The 18576-nt window shown below is 32.2% G+C and overlaps 2 protein-coding genes across 2 annotated transcripts; both read right to left on the minus strand.

Moving 5' to 3' along the window:
• Positions 1–7682: 7682 nt before the first annotated feature.
• LOC132309693 (2-oxoglutarate-dependent dioxygenase DAO-like) lies at positions 7683–8541 on the minus strand. Its single transcript, XM_059807979.1, has 2 exons — positions 8233–8541; positions 7683–7931 (listed from the first exon to the last, which is right to left on the minus strand). Exons 1-2 carry the CDS (start codon positions 8539–8541, stop codon positions 7683–7685), a joined length of 558 nt encoding a protein of 185 aa, XP_059663962.1.
• Positions 8542–15447: 6906 nt separating this feature from the next.
• Positions 15448–17591, minus strand: LOC132310344 (cytochrome P450 72A397-like). Its single transcript, XM_059808527.1, has 4 exons — positions 17390–17591; positions 16924–17168; positions 16334–16709; positions 15448–16134 (listed from the first exon to the last, which is right to left on the minus strand). The coding sequence occupies exons 1-4, from the start codon at positions 17558–17560 to the stop codon at positions 15709–15711; spliced, it is 1218 nt and encodes a 405-aa protein (XP_059664510.1). The 5' UTR covers positions 17561–17591; the 3' UTR covers positions 15448–15708.
• Positions 17592–18576: the final 985 nt, after the last annotated feature.

Genomic DNA, 18576 nt, shown 5'->3' on the forward strand with positions numbered 1-18576 from the left:
TGGTCGTTCTCTAAGATGGTCAGATCTTTTTCTAGAGATTAGGCTCTAATACCAATTGTTAGTCACTAATTGACTCTAGAAAGGGGGGTGAATAGAGTCAAGGGCCAATTTTTGTAATTTAAAAATATTAAATCTAACAGACTATTAATCACAGAGAAACTGAAATATTCAAGCAGTGTATGGCACAAGTATAAGAGAGATAGAGATGAGAGATTGTAAACAATGACTCGGCGATTTAGCGAGGCTCGGAAACTCCTACTCCTCGGCTCAAGGTCCCCCTTGAGACTTCCCAAAATCACTTAAGTTTCTCCTTAATGGTGGAGAGCAAACCTTCAGTTTAAGCAAGACCTTGCTTCTCTTCCTTGCTAAGAGAACACCCTTCTCCTAGACTTTCTTTTGGGTCGCACCAACCCTTTTACAATAACTTGAAAAGAAATGAATTGTACAATAAATCTCTCAAAGATAGAAGTACACAGTTCTGCTCACGACTATAGTAAAGATGAATATATATCTGAAGCCCAGAATTACTACAGTAGAATGAAATGAAGAGAGGAAATGAAAGCAGAAGGAATGAAAGCTCAACGAATGCTTCTTTAATGCTTTTTAGGAATGGTAAAATGCTCTCTGTAATTGTGTTACTTTTTGATGCAGACCAACCTCTGTATTTATAGATAAACAATGGTCGATATAGCTGTTGCAGGTGGTTGGACAACAATAAATGAAAAAGTTTCCGTTGTAGATCAAAACCCTAGAAGGAGCCGGCTCTTTGCAAAAGTGGAGGAGGCTCAATTTCAAATGGAGGCGGCTCTATTAAAAAAGTGGAGCAGGCTCTTTTTCTGAAAAGGAGACGGCTCAATAGAAAAGTGGAGCCTTCTCTAGATTTTTAGAGCCTTCTCTACTTTCGTAGAGCCTTCTCTACTTTTTGTAGAACCTTCTTTACTTTCAGTAGGAGGCTTGAAATGAAATGCAGTATGATGTAAGGCTCATATGAATGTGTTTAAAAACCTAATGAGCTAATTTTATGTTCTTTGAGAGATGAGATGAGAATGATATGCATGAATTGTAATTTTGAGCTTCAAAATATATCCAACTAAACTTTGACATTGAACCTTAGCATCTCACCATCCTATCTACCCTTTTCTTCATTTCTTGATTATGATCGTCTAGGCTTGATGAAGATTTGCTGAAAAGCTTGAATGATCTTTGAAGACCGAGTTCTTCTTTATTTTCTTGCACTTTGATGCTTTGAAATCATTTCTTGAGTGTTTGGAATGCTTGAAATGGAACTTCTAGCTCATCATTAAGGATTGAATGATTGACCAACTGTACTTCACTCAATGAAAATATTAGTACATAAACATCATTAATGGATTGTAATCATCAAAACATAAGATTGACCTTTAGATAGAATCCTTAGGCCAACACTTATTCTCCTAGCTCATGAGTTGCTAAGAGGATATCACAAACATGGGACTCCTGCAAGATGTGCAATCAAGGTGGACCTCAAGAAGGCATTTGATTCAGTGAAATGGGACTTTATTATCAGCTATCTATTTCTGTAAAACTTCCCTCCTAAGTTTATTGCACTAATCAAAGCTTGTATCTCATCCTTTTCTTTCACCACTGCCTTAAATGGTGAGTTTTAAGGCCATTTCAAAGGGAAAAGGGGTCTCAGACATGGAGATCCCATCTCTCCATTCCTTTTTGTCATAGTTATGGATGTTTTTTCTTCTATTGTTACTAACTCTGTGTGCAAAGTATCATCTTTCAAGTACCATTGGAGGTGCAGGGATAAAAAAATAACTCATCTATCCTATGCTGATGACTTGCTACTGTTTTGCCATGGGGACATTTGCTCAGTTTCAATTCTAAAGTCTGTTTTAAATCTTTTCAGCTCAATGTTTGGCCTGAACATCAACCTATCAAAGAGTTCAGTGTATTTCTCAGGCATCAATGATCACACTCAGAATGAGATCACTTCTCTACTTGGCATTCAAGCAGCCACACTCCCAGTGAGATACCTAGGAGTGCCTCTCATCTCAACTAGCCTCAAAGCTGAGCATTATAGCTTACTGGTAAGCAAGATCACCCACAGAATTACTAACTAGACATCAAGATCTCTTTCTTATGCAGGCAGACTATAATTAATCAAATCAGTGCTTGTCTCCACTTAAAATTACTGGTGCAATATCTTCATATTACCAAAAGGGGGTAATTAATGAATTAAATAAGATTTTTCAGAAGGTTTCTTTGGTCAGGCCCATAATTGAAAGCTTCAGGATCAAAGGTTGCTTGGGGCAAGGTTTGTGCTCCTAAACTTGCAGATGGTTTGGGGCTTCCTAATTTGGAGATTGCTAATAGGGCTGGTATTCTGAGATTCATTTAGGATCTCCAAACAGATTATTCTGATAGACTGTGGGTAAAATGGTGCCACTCTCAGCTCCTCAAAGTTAGAAACTTGTGGACTCTAAACTATCCACAGCCATGCTCTTGGAGCTGGAGGAAAATGTTCCAACTAAGACATTCTGCCAGAAATCTAATCAAGCATTCTATTGGTAATGGGGCAGATACAACTCCATGGTGGGATAATTGGGTTTTAGGGGGGCCCCTATGCTCAAGGTTCCCAATATCAGTACTAACTAAAGGAGGTTTTCATGGAGATACAACTCTTGATAACTTCATTGTTAACAACAATTGGTCATTTCCCTCTTCCCTCACCAATGTCATCCCAGAATTGCTTAACCTACCTGCCCCAGTTACTTCTACAAGGGACACTAAGAAGTGGACAGCTTCCCCAAATGGACTATACTCATTCAGTCACACTGTATCATATTTGGTGGGGGACTTTCCTAATGCACCATGGCACAACTTAGTTTGGAATTCCCCATCCATCCTATGAATGAAGTTCATTATTTGGCTGGCAGTCCAATCAAAATTGCTAACTCTTGATAGCAAATTAATGTCTAAGCACATCAACATTTGCCCCCTTTGTAACATGTCTACTGAAACTCATGACCACATTTTTATAAATTGTTCATTTGTTTCCCCTCTGTGGCATTTTATTAAATACAAACTGAACATTCACACAAGCATCATGAGTTGGTATCCACTTATTCAGTGGGCAAGCAATCAATGGAGGGCAAACAACTCAGTTAATCTTCATAGAAAATTGGGGCTATCAGCTTTTGTGTATCATACCTGGGAGGAAAGGAACTTTAGAATATTCAGAGGGAAGAAAGCCTCTCAAAGAGTTGTGTGCGCGAAGATCTGTTCCACCATTTCTGCAATTCTGAAATTGGGATGCCTCCGTGATTCTTCATCATTGAGCTCTATTCTCGTGGACTGGAACATCTCTTCGTCTTACTGCAAACCCCCCTTCGCCCGCCAGACTAATCCTCAGCGGCTCGGTTGCAGCTCCAATGTCACCAGACTGAATTTTAGCCTCTGTCAAAGTTACTGCCGTTGCTGGTAATTATTTTTATTTGGAATGTATTTTCGTAGTTGGGCCGGTTATCAGACTTGTTTCAAGCCTTGTCTTGCTTCTTTTTTGGGCCCAAGGTTTTCTTTGTAAATATCATCTTTATCAATGAAAATTGCTTTAATTTTTGAAAAAAAAAAAAAAAAAAAAAGTCTTATGGGCAATATGGGCTTGCTGTTCAGGAGGCCAAGTTTTATTGATGGTACAATCTACGAGCAGGCCCGATTGCTGCTGGGTGTAGTAGTCCCGTTATGCATATTTCTAGACACACTTTTTAGTATAACAGAATCATGATCAACAAAATTTTCTCTGTTTAAGTTTCGAAGGTAAGGGTATGGAAAAAGGCTTTCCTTTTGAAATTTATGTTATGGGATGGACAAATGATAATACCACATTCTATATATAAATTGCCACAATTCTGCAATTTTATGTTATGGGGATGGACAAAATCATGATCAACACATTATTATTTGCCCTTAAATCCAAAGAAGAAAATAGCTCAAATTGAAATAAATTGATGCGAGTTGAATGATGGTTTTATTTAATTGTTTATAAAAAATTAAAAAAAAAAACAATATTGATAACAAAAAGAGTGAAGAGAAGATCACTATATTAGGACATAGCTTGATCAAACTGAAGAAAGACCATAAAAGCAAAATTTGAAGGTCAGTTTAATTGAAGGAAAGTATTCATGATATTGAGAGTGAGGTTGAGGGTGTTGGTTGGTGGTGTTGGATAATCGAAGGGGGTAATTTCATCCTTATTCAATTACAATGTTTTAGACTAAAAGACATTTAAAAAATGAGGGTAAAAATATCGTATCATACCCATTTTTGACGATGTCAGTGACGTAAAAGTCATTTGGGGTTTGAGTGATAGTAATTTTCAAAAGGTATTTTAATGTAATATTTGACCAAACCTGAGAGGGTGTAGTGAAATTAACCCAGAAAACAAAGAATTGTATATGGGACTGGGCCAGGCCCAGAACAAGGCCCAGAGACAGAAACAACTAACCCTAAGGCAAGAACACACTCGATAAACCCAAATCCCCACCCACCAATTGACATTTGAACAAACAAGCTGTTGGGCCAAAGACAGGAAACCCATTTCACAATAATTTAATTATTACCCTTATATTCAGTTTTAAAATATATCCAATAATTTAATTTTGTTATATTCATGTTAAACAATAATTTACATAAATTTTTTATTTATTCTTATAAAATACTGTAATAAATAAAATAAATATTTAGCAATATCTCTTTACCATCAATTAATACACGGGAGGCTTGGACACATTTCTACATTTGGCAAAATACTTAAATGAGTAACATAATTGTGAGCCTCAATCAAGCTAAGCTAGATTAATGTTTGTGACTCAGGTTCGAATCATTATCTTCAAATACCACTAATTATTATTTTTAAAGGTATATATATGCAACTAATTAATTCTAAATGTTAATAGTTTTGTGTGTGTGTGTATATATATTAATCATATAACACTGAATAATTGACATAAATCAACTCAAATTTCTAAAAAGTTTAAAGTTTGTTATGCATTTCAATCATATAACACTGAATAATTGACATAAAATAACTCAAATTTCTAAACACAAAAGCCATTTAGCAAGATAAAAGAAACCAGAATGAGAGCTTTATTATAGATTTCTTCGACGAATACATATAGGAGACCTACAAAATGGAAGATAAATAAAACACAGAAACAAGCAAATAGTAGAAAAAGCAAATAAAGAAACTTTAGTATGTTTCCTAGCCATTTGGAAGCTAAATATTTAGCTTCTTATTTTAATACTTCACGTCTAATTACTAACTAATTAACCACTTTCTTAACTTTTAAAAAGTACTGTAACATTGATAATTAGATGTATCTAACTTGTATTATACTTTGCTCTCATTCATATTTTCAAACAAGTTCTTCCATAATCCTCCGTTGGCTTTTGCTCTGATATTACTTTCTGACTTTACTTTGATACCACTTTGTTGGAAATAGTGGCCTAGATACACACACAATACTATAATATTTAGAAGAAAATGATATGGAGGAATACTTGGAAAATTATTTTTTATTCCACTTTTACTATTATTTGACTAGAGTACATGAATATATAGGCCACATGAACATAGGTGTAACAATTACATTTAAGTGCCCAATTACTCACACTAACATAACTTTTAGGCTTAACTCCTACTACTCCAACTAACATGGTATTTAGGAGGTTTAATTCCCACTAACATAACCATTTTGACTTAACTTCCATGACCCTTAGTTTTACATAACCTTTATCATCACACTAACTCTCATATACTAATTCTCATTAAGATAATTTACTACCCACTAACATGCTAAATGCCCACATACACTATGTAAGACAAATACTTAAAATGATTAATTAAATATTAAAATCAAGTTTATTTTTTAACACCCCCCTTTAAACTTGATTTTATACCTTTAAAACCCTTCTTATTAATCTTGGGAGCTCGATCAAAGGTTTGATGGTTGATCTTCAATTCGACCTCCTTCAATAGCTTCATTCTTCTTGGCCATTTCCATTGATGTGTAGGGCTTGTGAAACTTCTTCAAATGCTTGAATAATGCCCTCTTATGATCAACATTTATCTTTTTCACATGGGCGCAACATTCATTTTCTCTCTTCTTGAATTCTTAAAACTTCTTGAACTTCTTATGTGCTTCTTTTTTGAAATCAAAAAATAACTCCATATTCACCTAACTTGTGTCAATTACAAAATTCTCTAAACCATTTTTCAAAATATAATTTGAGAAATTATTATCATCTTGAGCTTCAATCTCATACTTTGTTAGAATAACTTTCTCCAAGAAAAGTTCATCATTCTCCACAACATGAACACAATTATCATAATATTTGATTTCTTTTCTCAATTGGGATAAATAAGAAGAAATCAAAATTTTATCAAATAAGTTATATCTAACTTCTTTGAAATCGGAATTTGGAACCATACCTGAAATTGTTAACTCACTAATTTCATCAACTTTTGTCTCTTCTTTAGCACCTTCTTCTTCTTTAATTTCTCTTTCCACTTCAATCTCCTCCACTTTTTCAATCTTTTCTTCAACACCTTTCTTTATTTTTTCCTTATTCACCATTTCACTTTGGCCTTCAACTTTTGAATCTTTAATTTCTTCAATTTCATTTGTGTTGTACACCTCTTCATTCTGCACAAATTTTGCTTCTAAACTTTCATAATCAGCCTTCGTAAATTCATCATCCTCAAAGCATTATACCCAATACTCCATGGGTAGTGATTCACTTCTATGATTGGAAACGATGGTCTCGAGCATCTTCCAAACACAACTTGGAGTTTTGGATTCTCCAAAATACACCCAAATTTCTTGATGTATTGCTTTCTACAACACTACCAATGCCTTTTCTTCTTTCTTTTCTCGAAGCTTATTGGACATGCCATTCTTTGGCTCTAATCCAACAACATTCCACAAATCACATGCTTTGAGGTATGAAGTCATGATGATTCTCATTCTCTTGTAATTAGAGAACATCATATTCTCACTAAGAAAATATATTTTCCCTTCTTCTTCATCATCGAGGAGAAATATGCTTTCCTTAAAATGTTGGACCATCTAGGATCAACTTCGTCACGCCTTTAGGATCGTCTAGTGTCTGAATATGAAATCTGGCTCTGATACCACTTTGTTGGCTTTTACTCTGATACCACTTTCTGACTTTATTCTGATACCACTTTGTTAGAAATAGTGGCCTAGTTACACACACAACACTATAATATTTGGAAGAGAATGATATGAAGGAATACTTGGAAAATTATTTGTATTCCATTTCTATTATTATTTGACTAGAGTACATGAATATATAGGCCACATGAACATAGGTGTAACAATTACATTTAAGTGCCCAATTACTCACACTAACATAACTTTTGGGCTTAACTCCCACTACTCCCACTAACATGGTATTTATGAGGTTTAATTCCCACTAACATAATCATTTAGACTTAACTCCCATGACCCTTGGTTTTACATAACCTTCATCATCACACTAACTCTCATATACTAATTCTCATTAAGATAATTTACTACCCACTAACATGTTAAATGCCCTCATACACTATGTAAGATAAATACTTAAAATGATGAATTAAATACTAAAATTAAGTTTATTTTTCAACATCTTCAAGAAGCGGTTTGCAAAAGCTGCAGAGCTTCACTAGTTGGTAATTTGGTGGAGATCCGGAGACTCATATATTCTCGAAAAGTGAAAGGAATAAAGAGACGGGAATGTTCAGTGTCCACCAGTTCAAGTGGTGCTTCCATTTTCCCCTCCTTTGGTCCTAACACAAAGCAAGCCATTGATGTTCGTATTTTTCCATCGTTGCATTGTACCCTATGATTCACATTACAAAATCTACCGTTGCTCCATGCCTGTTCACATCATTAGACATTGAAAATGTAAATATTTGTATTACAACATTTGACACTATATGTATAACATATTATATCGAATTGAATTATTATCAGATCATATATATTACTGTATTACATGTCTAGTTTACTTAGCTAATAAATTATCAGAGATTCAGATTATTAGTGTATTATCAGATCCATATACAAAAGAAAACATGTGTGCATTTTGCATTGGAGCTATTAATTGTTGCACCCCGCATGAAGAGAGACATTTTCTTGTGATCCAAACATAAACAAATTGGTTGGCCATTTTACTAACCATGCCAAGGTCTCCAACATTGACAAGTAAGGTTCCTGGCGTTGGATCAATGGGGAAAAGCACACCAGACTTGTTGTCCACAGCTTTCAGACCATTAATCATTTCGTCGTCATGTACTACTGTAGGAAATCCAGCGTCTGAGTGCATCAGAGCTCCAGTTAATCCTACAGTTTGAGGACTGAAATGGTATTTGTTTAATCTAAGTTGGCATTGCCATCCCTTGAACAAATCACTACAGAACCCCATACTCTCTCCTAGCCTACTTCCAATTGTTATGGCCAACTCATGTATAGCTTCAATGTACCACATTATTGTCTCCCTATAAAAATACATGCAAGAAATCCAAATCAGGCAACTACATATGCTAACAAAGGAAAATAAATCTATTGTCAGGAAGCTTGTTTAAGTTCATATATTGACATCTTAAGTTTATAGATCATGTATTCTTTACTCTCTAATGTAAAACTTTCAGGTTGTTCCATATAGACTTCCTCTTTCTAAACTCCCATTCAGAAAATCAATCAAAATCAAATTCTTGCAGACAGAGTCATCCGGAATAGCAGCTTTCCTTTTTGAGATCGTCTTAATATTATTCCTTGTGGTTTTTTTATAATCTATTCATTGATGACAATCTCATCATGAAGTTGTTAATCATTTAATTGTTCTTCGTTGTTATACGGTTCAACAACTGAAGGAACAATTATTTCTTTAGAAGTTATAAGTAAAGAGATTTGTACCCTAACTTCTGGAATGATCACATTCTTATTTTTATCACTCCCACACTGATTTCACCATTCTCAATGAATTTGACATTACCGATTTCAATAATTATCGTACTATGTTTAGGATAGTAAAGCTTGTACTCTTTATATGACTTAACATCCACAACATTATGGGTAACGAGGAATTACTTAACATACTCCTAACCATATCCATAAGAGTACAATTACTCCTTTCCGCTACACGTTTCTGCTGTGGCATACCTGACACAGTGTATTGAGCACAAATGCCATGCATTCCAAGGAATTTAGCAAACGGTTAGCATATGAACCCCGTTTCATTATACTTTCCATAATATTCACCACCTCTATATGATCTTATGATTTTCACTTTTCTATCTAGTTGTTTTTTAACCCCGTTTATACTTCAAGAGTACTCACTACTTAAGATTTTTCATGCAACAAATAGATATATCCATTATGTGAAAAATTAACTATAAAAGCAATAAAATACTTTTCTTCACCAAAATATGGAACATCAAAAGGTTTACAAATGTCTGTATGAATAATTTCAGGAAGTTCTGTACTTCATGTGGCTCATTTCTTTGTGTGTTTGGTTTGTTTACCCTTACTACATTCTACACACACACCAAAATCAGTAAAGTTTAGATACAAAAGAATCACATCATTTACTAATTTTCCTAACCTTTTACTGAATATTATCCAGTCTTTTATACCACAAGATATATGAATTTTCATTAATTGAGTTACACTTAATTATAACATTATGATGTAAGGTCAAAAGGGTTTTAATAAATAAACTATCAAGTTTGAATTTACAGAAATCATCAACAATAATACTATAACTCACAAATTAGAATTTCTTGAATAAACATCATTATCAAACTTAAAGAAAAAAATCATTAATATAATGTTTTGAAATAAAATCAAATTAAGAGAAATTGAAGAAATATAAAAGTTTAAAACAATTTAAATAAAATCCATTGTCTAAGACTAAACAAAATATTTCAATGGTTTCAACAAAACTTTTTCCCAATTCTCATAAATAAGAAATTCTCATTTGAATTTATGGTTTAGGGCATAAGAAATCTTTGCATCTATTAGAAACATAAATATTAGTACTTAAGTCAACTTATCATGTAGTAGAAAGAATTTCAACAAGTAATTTGAAATATACAAAAACCAAAAGCTTACAATTATTTTTCGAATCATTCTTTATATTTCATGTAATCTTTCTAAAAGTATTCAATACATAAATGACACTTTTTCATTATTACATTCATTTGTTTTAGTAGATTGACCTAAATCTTTTAATTTTGGGTGTTGCTCACTTAATGCCTTTTCAAGCTTATTCCCAAATTTCTTTATCACTTCTTGAGTCATCAGACGAACATAATGATTACCTTGCTACTTAAACCTTGTCTCCTCCTAAATTAACATAATGGTCAATTCTTTCACTTTTCACTTGTCTTAATAGTATTAATTTGAAATGACCCATATTCAGTAGACAAGAAATTGAGAATAAATTGAACGACAAAATTTTCATCTACAATCATCCCTAAGGTTCTTAATTTTACAGCAAAATTAGTCATCTCAAAAATATGTTCATACATGAGTATCAACAAAAATGTATAGTAGTGATATCAATTAATAACTTTCGTTTTAGATATTTATCTACAATACGAAAACATTCTTATAGTCAATTATTCCTTAACACTATCACTATGGGGTACAATTATTCGCATAACCATAATACTTAATCTGTTCGATCTCTCCGAAATTTTGAACTTAACTTACTTATTCCGTTATGAGAAGTTAATCCTATTGAAAAGCAGAATAGATGTAGCATGCGAATTAAGGGATGTAATAAAACAAACATAATAAGATAAAATACTAACAACAATAATGCTTTGAGTTCATAACATGTATATATAACATAAAATATAAATACAATGTATAACTATAGTATCCATTTGGGTGGCAACTATAAAATACTAATAATAATGCTTATTTGTATTTATATGTATACCTTTATTGGTGATACATTTTTTAATTAAACAGATAAATTATATTTGGATATTCTATATTTAACTAATTAAAAAATACATGTAATCCCTTAATTTTCATTTAATCACTTGAAAAACAATTCCCTTTGGAGAATTATTTCTCATAATTAAATAAACTAAATACTCATGGATATCAAAAAAAATCATAAGCATCATAATTCATGAAATATTGTAATTATGTTTACCACTAAAATTAATATTCATAAACCATTATGATTGGGTCACTTTGGTAGCTACCAACCTTTACATAATATGAATATTGAACTAGTTTGTAACTAATTCATCATTAGTTATGTCTACTACTAAAATTAATATTCATCAATCATTATGGTTATGCCACTTTGGTAGCTACTAACTCTCACATAATATGAATATTAAATTAGATAGTGATTGATTCATCATTAATTTACCCATTTAACATTATACACGCATACTCATATTGATCAATCCAAATTTAGGTAGGTTCGATCCAAGAAACTTAAAAGTCCAAAAATTAAATAAAAATATCAGTTTACTTTATATACATAACAAAATATATTATTTTTATTTTCGAACTTAAAGATCATAATTGAATCAATTTAAAATTGATTCTCAAATTTGTATGTATGTATGGGTACAAAACAATAATTATTTGCATATCCAATAACATTAAATTAAATTTGTAGACTCACGTATAATTCTAAAAATACAAATTTCTTTAATAAAATAAATAAATACACATACTTTATTTATTTAATATTTTATTAATTTTTAGATAATTAATAAAATATAATCTGTAATTAATAATAATAATTGATATGCAAATTGATTTCATGAAAACAGTAACAAAAAAAATAGCCACTAAAAGTTTTCAAATCAAATTGTTATTCGCATCATGCACTGAAATAAAAAGCAAATGCATGAATTGACATATTGTTTGTCTTATTATTTTACATATGCATACACGTGTCATTAATTAACTTTTAAGCAATTCAATTATGTTCGGAAATCAAGGTTTCTAAACCCAAATAACACACTGATCCAAAATATTTGGAGTACTAAAATTTTTCATATAATATATAAACAGATATATATATATATATATATATATATATATATATATATATATATATATATACATGTGCGCCGATTCTATAAAATTAAAGCATACAATTATTTAATTTTATTTTAAACTTATGCAACATTAATGAAAAAATAATAAGTTTATAAACCGTAAGCTCTGATACTACATGTAAACTATAATTTATTCATGCAAACTATTCATCACAAATAAACATGAATCTCAAATCTTAGAACTTCATTATTCTTACATACCTATAATGCATAAATAAATATAGTTAGATATAAATATCTCGATCTGTGAATGCAAATATCGTAGAGATCAAGTCCAATATCGAGATCCTTTCTGCGGAACGAATAACGTGATAAACTGCAATAGCCAAAGCGTGGAAACCGATTTCTTCCTCTTGGCCTTTTGCATACATAAACATTATGCTTGTTGTTTTCATTAGCATACATAACTGATGGGAATATGTACTTTTATAAAGACAGAGAGAGGACCAGTTTTCCTTTTAGTAACTTTAATTCCACTTTCTATCAAAATAAGGAATAAATAGGAAAACACTTCTCTAATAATTACCAAAAAGGCAATTAATAAGTTTACTAAATAATATAATATTAATCTGATATCTATTTTATTTAACCACCAAAATAATAGAAGTAAATCACATGTCCAAATCATGTGTGCCACAAATATAAGAAAATATCTTACATAGTGCACTTAAGTAATATTTGTATGGTGCATATCAACTCATAACCATATAAAACACTCTCAATTTTAAAAAAATATGCAAATAAGTTACACTCCTTAATTTCAAATATAACATCATAATATATATATATATATATATATATATATATATCAAATTATTTGTTTTAATAAAAATGGGCATTATAGATGGTGGTCTTGCAAATCCGATGGCCCTATACACGTTCCGATTTGAATGGAATGTCTTGACTTTTTACCCAATTGTAATGATGGGAGAAAATTTTGAAAACGATCGCACGTAATTCTATGCTCTCCCAACTAAATAACTGAACAATATTTCTCAATAGCACACAACTGCTCTGTGCATTATACCAAACAGCCTAGACACATAGTCATAACATTAATTTCCAACAGTGTACAATTACCACTGCACTATGAAATAGTTGATTTTGAACTTCTAGATTGACATGAGTTTGTTGACCAGCCTTAGTAATTACGTATTCCCCATTAATAATTACTTTTATCCTTGCTTTTGAAAAGTTTCAAAAGAATTTTAGACTATAAGATTTTTTCCGAAGTTTATTTATTTATTATTATTATTTTAATGAATAGAAGATAACCTAACTAGGTACACCTGACGACCTCATCCCTTACATTAACCGTGTCCTAATATTAAATAATTAAATTTGAAATCTTGAGTATCAGTAATGTTCAATACACGACACATAAGCAATCTCGTTATATTAATCGACATTAAGGAGACTGAGATATATATGTTTGAAAATTGCAGTTTTGAGCAGCAAAACTCTCATTATCGATCGTCACCTTTTTTTTTTTTTTTTTTTGTTGTTGTTGTTGTTGTTGTTGTTAAATATTATAGTTTTCAACTACCTGAAAAGAATTTGATGGCCGACTTTCATCTGCATTAACATTCTACGAATATTGGTCATAAACTGTAACATATAATCAAAACAAGAACCTACCATTCATGTGATGTCACTACACAAAGCAGCCATGACTAAGAAGTAAAACAAAACCTTCAACGAGGACCAAGAAATTTATATATATATATATATATATATATATATATATATATATATATATATATATATTCTTAAGTGAGGAAGAAATAATTCTTTTGACTCTGAAAATCAATGGTGATGTGCTATCACACATGTCAATAAAATGATATCAGAAACTCTATTTTCTTTTGAAAGGATGATCTGGAAGGTCAAGAGGAGGTTTAATTTGCTCAACAACCTAATGAAGAATTCACATGGAAACCATTTTCTATACAAGCCAACGCAACCCATTCCCATCTAGAGCGATATAAAGTGGGTAGCAGCAATATTGTAGAGTAGCTTTCATCAAATTACGTAAATTAATGCAATAAAAAAAATTGGCATTAGCAGTAACAATCTAACTTATACATTTAAAATATGTTAGGCATGAGCGCCTGAGTGATTCGAGTCTCACTGTCTCACATGATTTTGATAGGTTCGAAGTTTCCTAATAGTTTCTCTACCTTCTACTTCCACTCAGGCCTCTCCTTTTAGAATAAGAAAGGATATTTTTTTTTTTTTTTTTTTTTTCTTTTTCTTTTTTTGTGAATGTATTTGGACGGACAAACACAAGAAACTAAGAACAAAAATTGTTATAGAAAATAAACATATCATATACATGTAAAGAATACAAAGATTTACACAGTTCATTACAGTTCATTACAGAGCTATTTCACAATTAATAACAGGACAAAAAACATGAGATTACTAATTTTAGTCTCCAAATTCTAACTCTTGCTTTCACTCTCTTTCCTATGATTTTCACTCACTCAAAATTCTAAAATACCCATGATAGATTATTATAAGAGAGTTCTAAATATGCTAATTGAAGTAGTTTTTCTCACAACTTTCTTCGTTCTTATTGATTTAAGATAGTGGTACAGTATCACATTAATTAATAAAGAAATATAGAGTCAACTTAATTAATTTAATTTTTTCCTGAAGAAGCAACAATAGTTGCATTCCAATAGCCCAACTAACAAGACTAAGAAACAAGCAACAATTGGCCCAGCCCAGGAGGAATTAAGCCCAAGGCCCATCCCCAATTCAACCGCCAATTTTAAATTGCAATTGCAGTTAGGGCATAACAGTCCGTTTAGGTTTCGCTGACGCTTCTTCTTTGCTGTGCCACAGTTGTCGTAAGCATCAAATTTCTTCATCTGGAGGTCGAAGGCATGAATGAAGCAGGGATATCCCATTCATGTATTAACTTAGCTCTCTCAGGTAACTCCTCTAAGCTTCTTTGGTGTCAACCACACCCAATTCACTACTCTCATGCCCATCTTATAATATTAACTGAAACATTAAGGTTATTAGACTTACTGTTGCATTGATTTCAATGTTTCATTGACCTTAAAGAATTTTACATTAAGGAATTGTTGATGTTACCCAAACATTGTCAAGCTTAATTTCTTAGGAAAGCATATATAGACTCTCATTCCACTATTTGGCCATCAGATGTGCTTAAAATAGGGAATCACAGAGTGATTGTGTGTGTGACAATTGGGATGAATATTATTTATTTTGATAAATAAGCTATTTATTCGAAGAGAAACCACAGTACAGGATTAAGAGGGGCATTCCCCAATACTACAAGCAAACTAGAACAACAAACCATCTGAAGGAATCAAACATTCCAAAATGGAAGGTATCTAACAGTATGACTGTCGAATCCAGAAGCAGGGAAAGACAACATTTCGAGTTATTTTTGAAGGTATCTAACAGTATGACTATTGAATCTAGAAGCAGGGAAAGACAACATTTCGAGTCTAATAGAGTTGTAGAATTGCAGGGTGTAATACAGAGCACTCTTCCAAACAAGAAATATTAAATTCTTGTTTCTATATTTTATGTAAAATCATGTGAGCACCATGTTGGGGGTCTAGGGATGCAATATAGGAAGGAGCGTGTTCATAAGATGGAGAAAGCTCAAATGAGAAGTGCTTTACAATCATAGCTATAGCCATCTTTGCCTCTAACATTGCAAAGTTATACCCAATGCATATTCGGGGGCCCGAGCCAAATGCCAAGAAAGAGCCTTGGTTTTTTGTTGCCTTTGCAACCCCCTCCGAAAATCTCTCTGGTTTGAACTCTTCTGCATCTTCACCCCAAATTTCATTATCATGATGAACTAGGAGTAAGGGGCACAACACCTGCACTCCAGGAGGTAGAGTCATATCACCTAGTTTTGTTTCTCTGCAAGTAACTCGGGTAACCATAGATGAAGGAGTGTATAATCTAAGAACCTCATTCAAAATCATTGTTACCTGCAATCAATAAATCTTGGAAATTATCAATTGTGTGAATATGTAATATGAGTTATACCATGCATAAATGATGTTTGTCTATGTAAGAAATAGGTAAGATAACATGTAAATGTAGTACAATATTTATGGTGAAAAAAAATTATGCCATACAAAATTTGGCAATCTGAACTCCAGAAATGAATCTGTAGAAAACACTTACAATTTTAAGGCGATTTAATCCATCATAGTCTGGTTCATTGTTCCCGAAAACATGCTGAACCTCCTCTCTTGCGCGCACTTGCCAGTTTGGGTGCATGCCCAACATAACCATTGTCCACACTAGCAAATCTGCGGTGTTCTCTTGGCCAGCAAAATAGAATAGCTTGCACTCATCGATGATCTCGTCAATACTCATTCCTGCATCCTTGTTGCTTTGTTCTTTAATTTCATTCTGATTGGATTTAAGCATCACACCCAATAAATCACTGTCACTAACTTCTCCTAATCTCTCCCTTTTATTGATTATACCCCTCACAAGACCTTGCACTTCCACATAAATTTCCTTCATTTTCCTCATTCTCTTAGTTGGTAGAAACCTATACATGAACAATTAAAGTCAATTGCACCAAAATGAAGTAAACAAGGAGTATGCAAATTATCACTTAATTGTACCATTTGTAAATCTTACCTGTCATACAGCAGCATGATATTCAATTATAATTTTTTCATAACTAAATTTAAAGCAATACCAGTTTAATCTTCCAGTTTGAAAGTATTAATTGAACCGTGTGCATGATATTTTTTATTTACCTCCATCCTGGAATGTAAAATGACTGAAGAACATCATGCGCAAGTTCACATTGTTCTCTTTGGAGTTCGAATATCCTTCCACCTTCTTCATAGCTGCTACCAAATGCCGTTCGAGAAATGACATCACAGGATAAATTTAGAAGATGGGGCCAAACATCCAATTCACATGAACTCTTTTCTGAAACCAGCTTCTCCCATTTAATCATCATCTCGCTACAACTCAAATACATTGCAGGTAGTAATTCCTGAAAATACAAAATACACAGTAGTAACATGGGAAAGAAAAAGAGAACCTACTTTCAATATAATACTACAGGTCAAAATTAGGCTTCACACTCATTGTGTGTCTTAGGATCATGTTATTGTTTTTTAAGAGAATTTGAAAAATATCATTTGGAGGTTAGTTCAAAAAAAAAAAAAAATTGTCCTGTTGATGTTAAGAACAGAATATGAAATTAATAGTTACCTTCAACTTCTCTAGATAGAAAGCTGGGTTGAGAATCTTTCTATGCTTAGCCCATTTCTCATCCTCATGGCCTGCGATGCCAGTCACTAGCAACTTGGAAATTGGATTGTGCTTTACCTTGTGGAAAATATCATTCCTAAGCAAGACCTCTTTAATTAATTTGGGGTCCATTATGTGAACCCTAGGAATGGGGCCAACCCATGAAAAAGACCTTTTACCTGTAATTTTTTGTAATTATGTGTGAGATTATTAGAAGAACATATAAGCTAAGTAAACTGCAACTTTAATATTTAAATCATCTAACACGTTCCTTCATGTGTGGCCTTCTGTCCAACACGCAGTAGCGGAGCCAAAAATCTTAATTTGGGTGGTCCAAATTATAAAAAGGAAAAAATGGGGAAAAAACAAAATCACTAGTCCAGTACAACAGTGAGGGAGGCCTAATTAGTACTATGTAATTTAAATTTTATAAAGCTAACATATTATAATTTATTTATAATATTATTCCTATTAATATATATTAAGGAAAATACAATAAAAAAAATGAACCTAAAAAGTAAGAAAGGAGGAAGCATTAAGTAACAGGTAAAAGAAGTAAAAGAAAAAACATTCTTCAAGAATTAAAATTTATTCAACAATTGTTTCAATATTTAAAAAAAAAAAATTGACCAAAAATATTGTTGTTGGTATTCTTATAATGTTGGTATCACAATATTTAATTTTTACTACTACCCCTAATAGATATTGGGTCAAATGCAGAAAACATTCCCATGGTATGTTTATAGTGCATATCACACATCTCATATGCAGAAAACACCCCTAAAGTTTCAATTTGGTGTAAATAGGTCCCTCCTGACACATTTAAGTTATAGTTTGACTAAATTGCCCTTATATACATGTTTTTTACATGTTATTTAAAAATGCATCATATTCTGAAATGACGAAAATGGTCATTTAGTACACAAGGGGTGTGATACGCACTGTAAGTATATTATTGGGATGTTTTATGTACTTTATAAACTATTGTTGTTTTGAATCTTTTGTTCTTAAAAGTTAGATTTAATTGAAAAACGTAGTTTTATCGCGATTTGAATAGTATAATGACGGTAGGTGATTGAACACCCATTTGTTTGGTTTTTTTTTTTTTTTTTTTTTTTTACCTATAAAGATTGAATACCCATTTTTTG

This window comes from Cornus florida, unplaced genomic scaffold, assembly GCF_030987335.1.
Source record: "Cornus florida cultivar Cherokee Brave unplaced genomic scaffold, ASM3098733v1 CherokeeBrave_3.0.0_Hap2_Chr05, whole genome shotgun sequence".
NCBI classification, from domain to species: domain Eukaryota; kingdom Viridiplantae; phylum Streptophyta; class Magnoliopsida; order Cornales; family Cornaceae; genus Cornus; species Cornus florida.

What these genes read in the sequence shown, in the direction of transcription:
- LOC132310344 (XM_059808527.1), bottom strand. Translation starts at nt 17,560, where the DNA reads ATGGACCCCAAATTAATTAAAGAGGTCTTGCTTAGGAATGATATTTTC. An exon ending in TCTATCTAGAGAAGTTGAAG is followed by an intron (nt 17,169 to 17,389) that starts GTAACTATTAAT and finishes TTGTATTTTCAG; the next exon opens with GAATTACTACCTGCAATGTA. An exon ending in GATTAAATCGCCTTAAAATT is followed by an intron (nt 16,135 to 16,333) that starts GTAAGTGTTTTC and finishes TATTGATTGCAG; the next exon opens with GTAACAATGATTTTGAATGA.
- LOC132309693 (XM_059807979.1), bottom strand. Translation starts at nt 8,541, where the DNA reads ATGTGGTACATTGAAGCTATACATGAGTTGGCCATAACAATTGGAAGT. An exon ending in ATGTTGGAGACCTTGGCATG is followed by an intron (nt 7,932 to 8,232) that starts GTTAGTAAAATG and finishes TGATGTGAACAG; the next exon opens with GCATGGAGCAACGGTAGATT.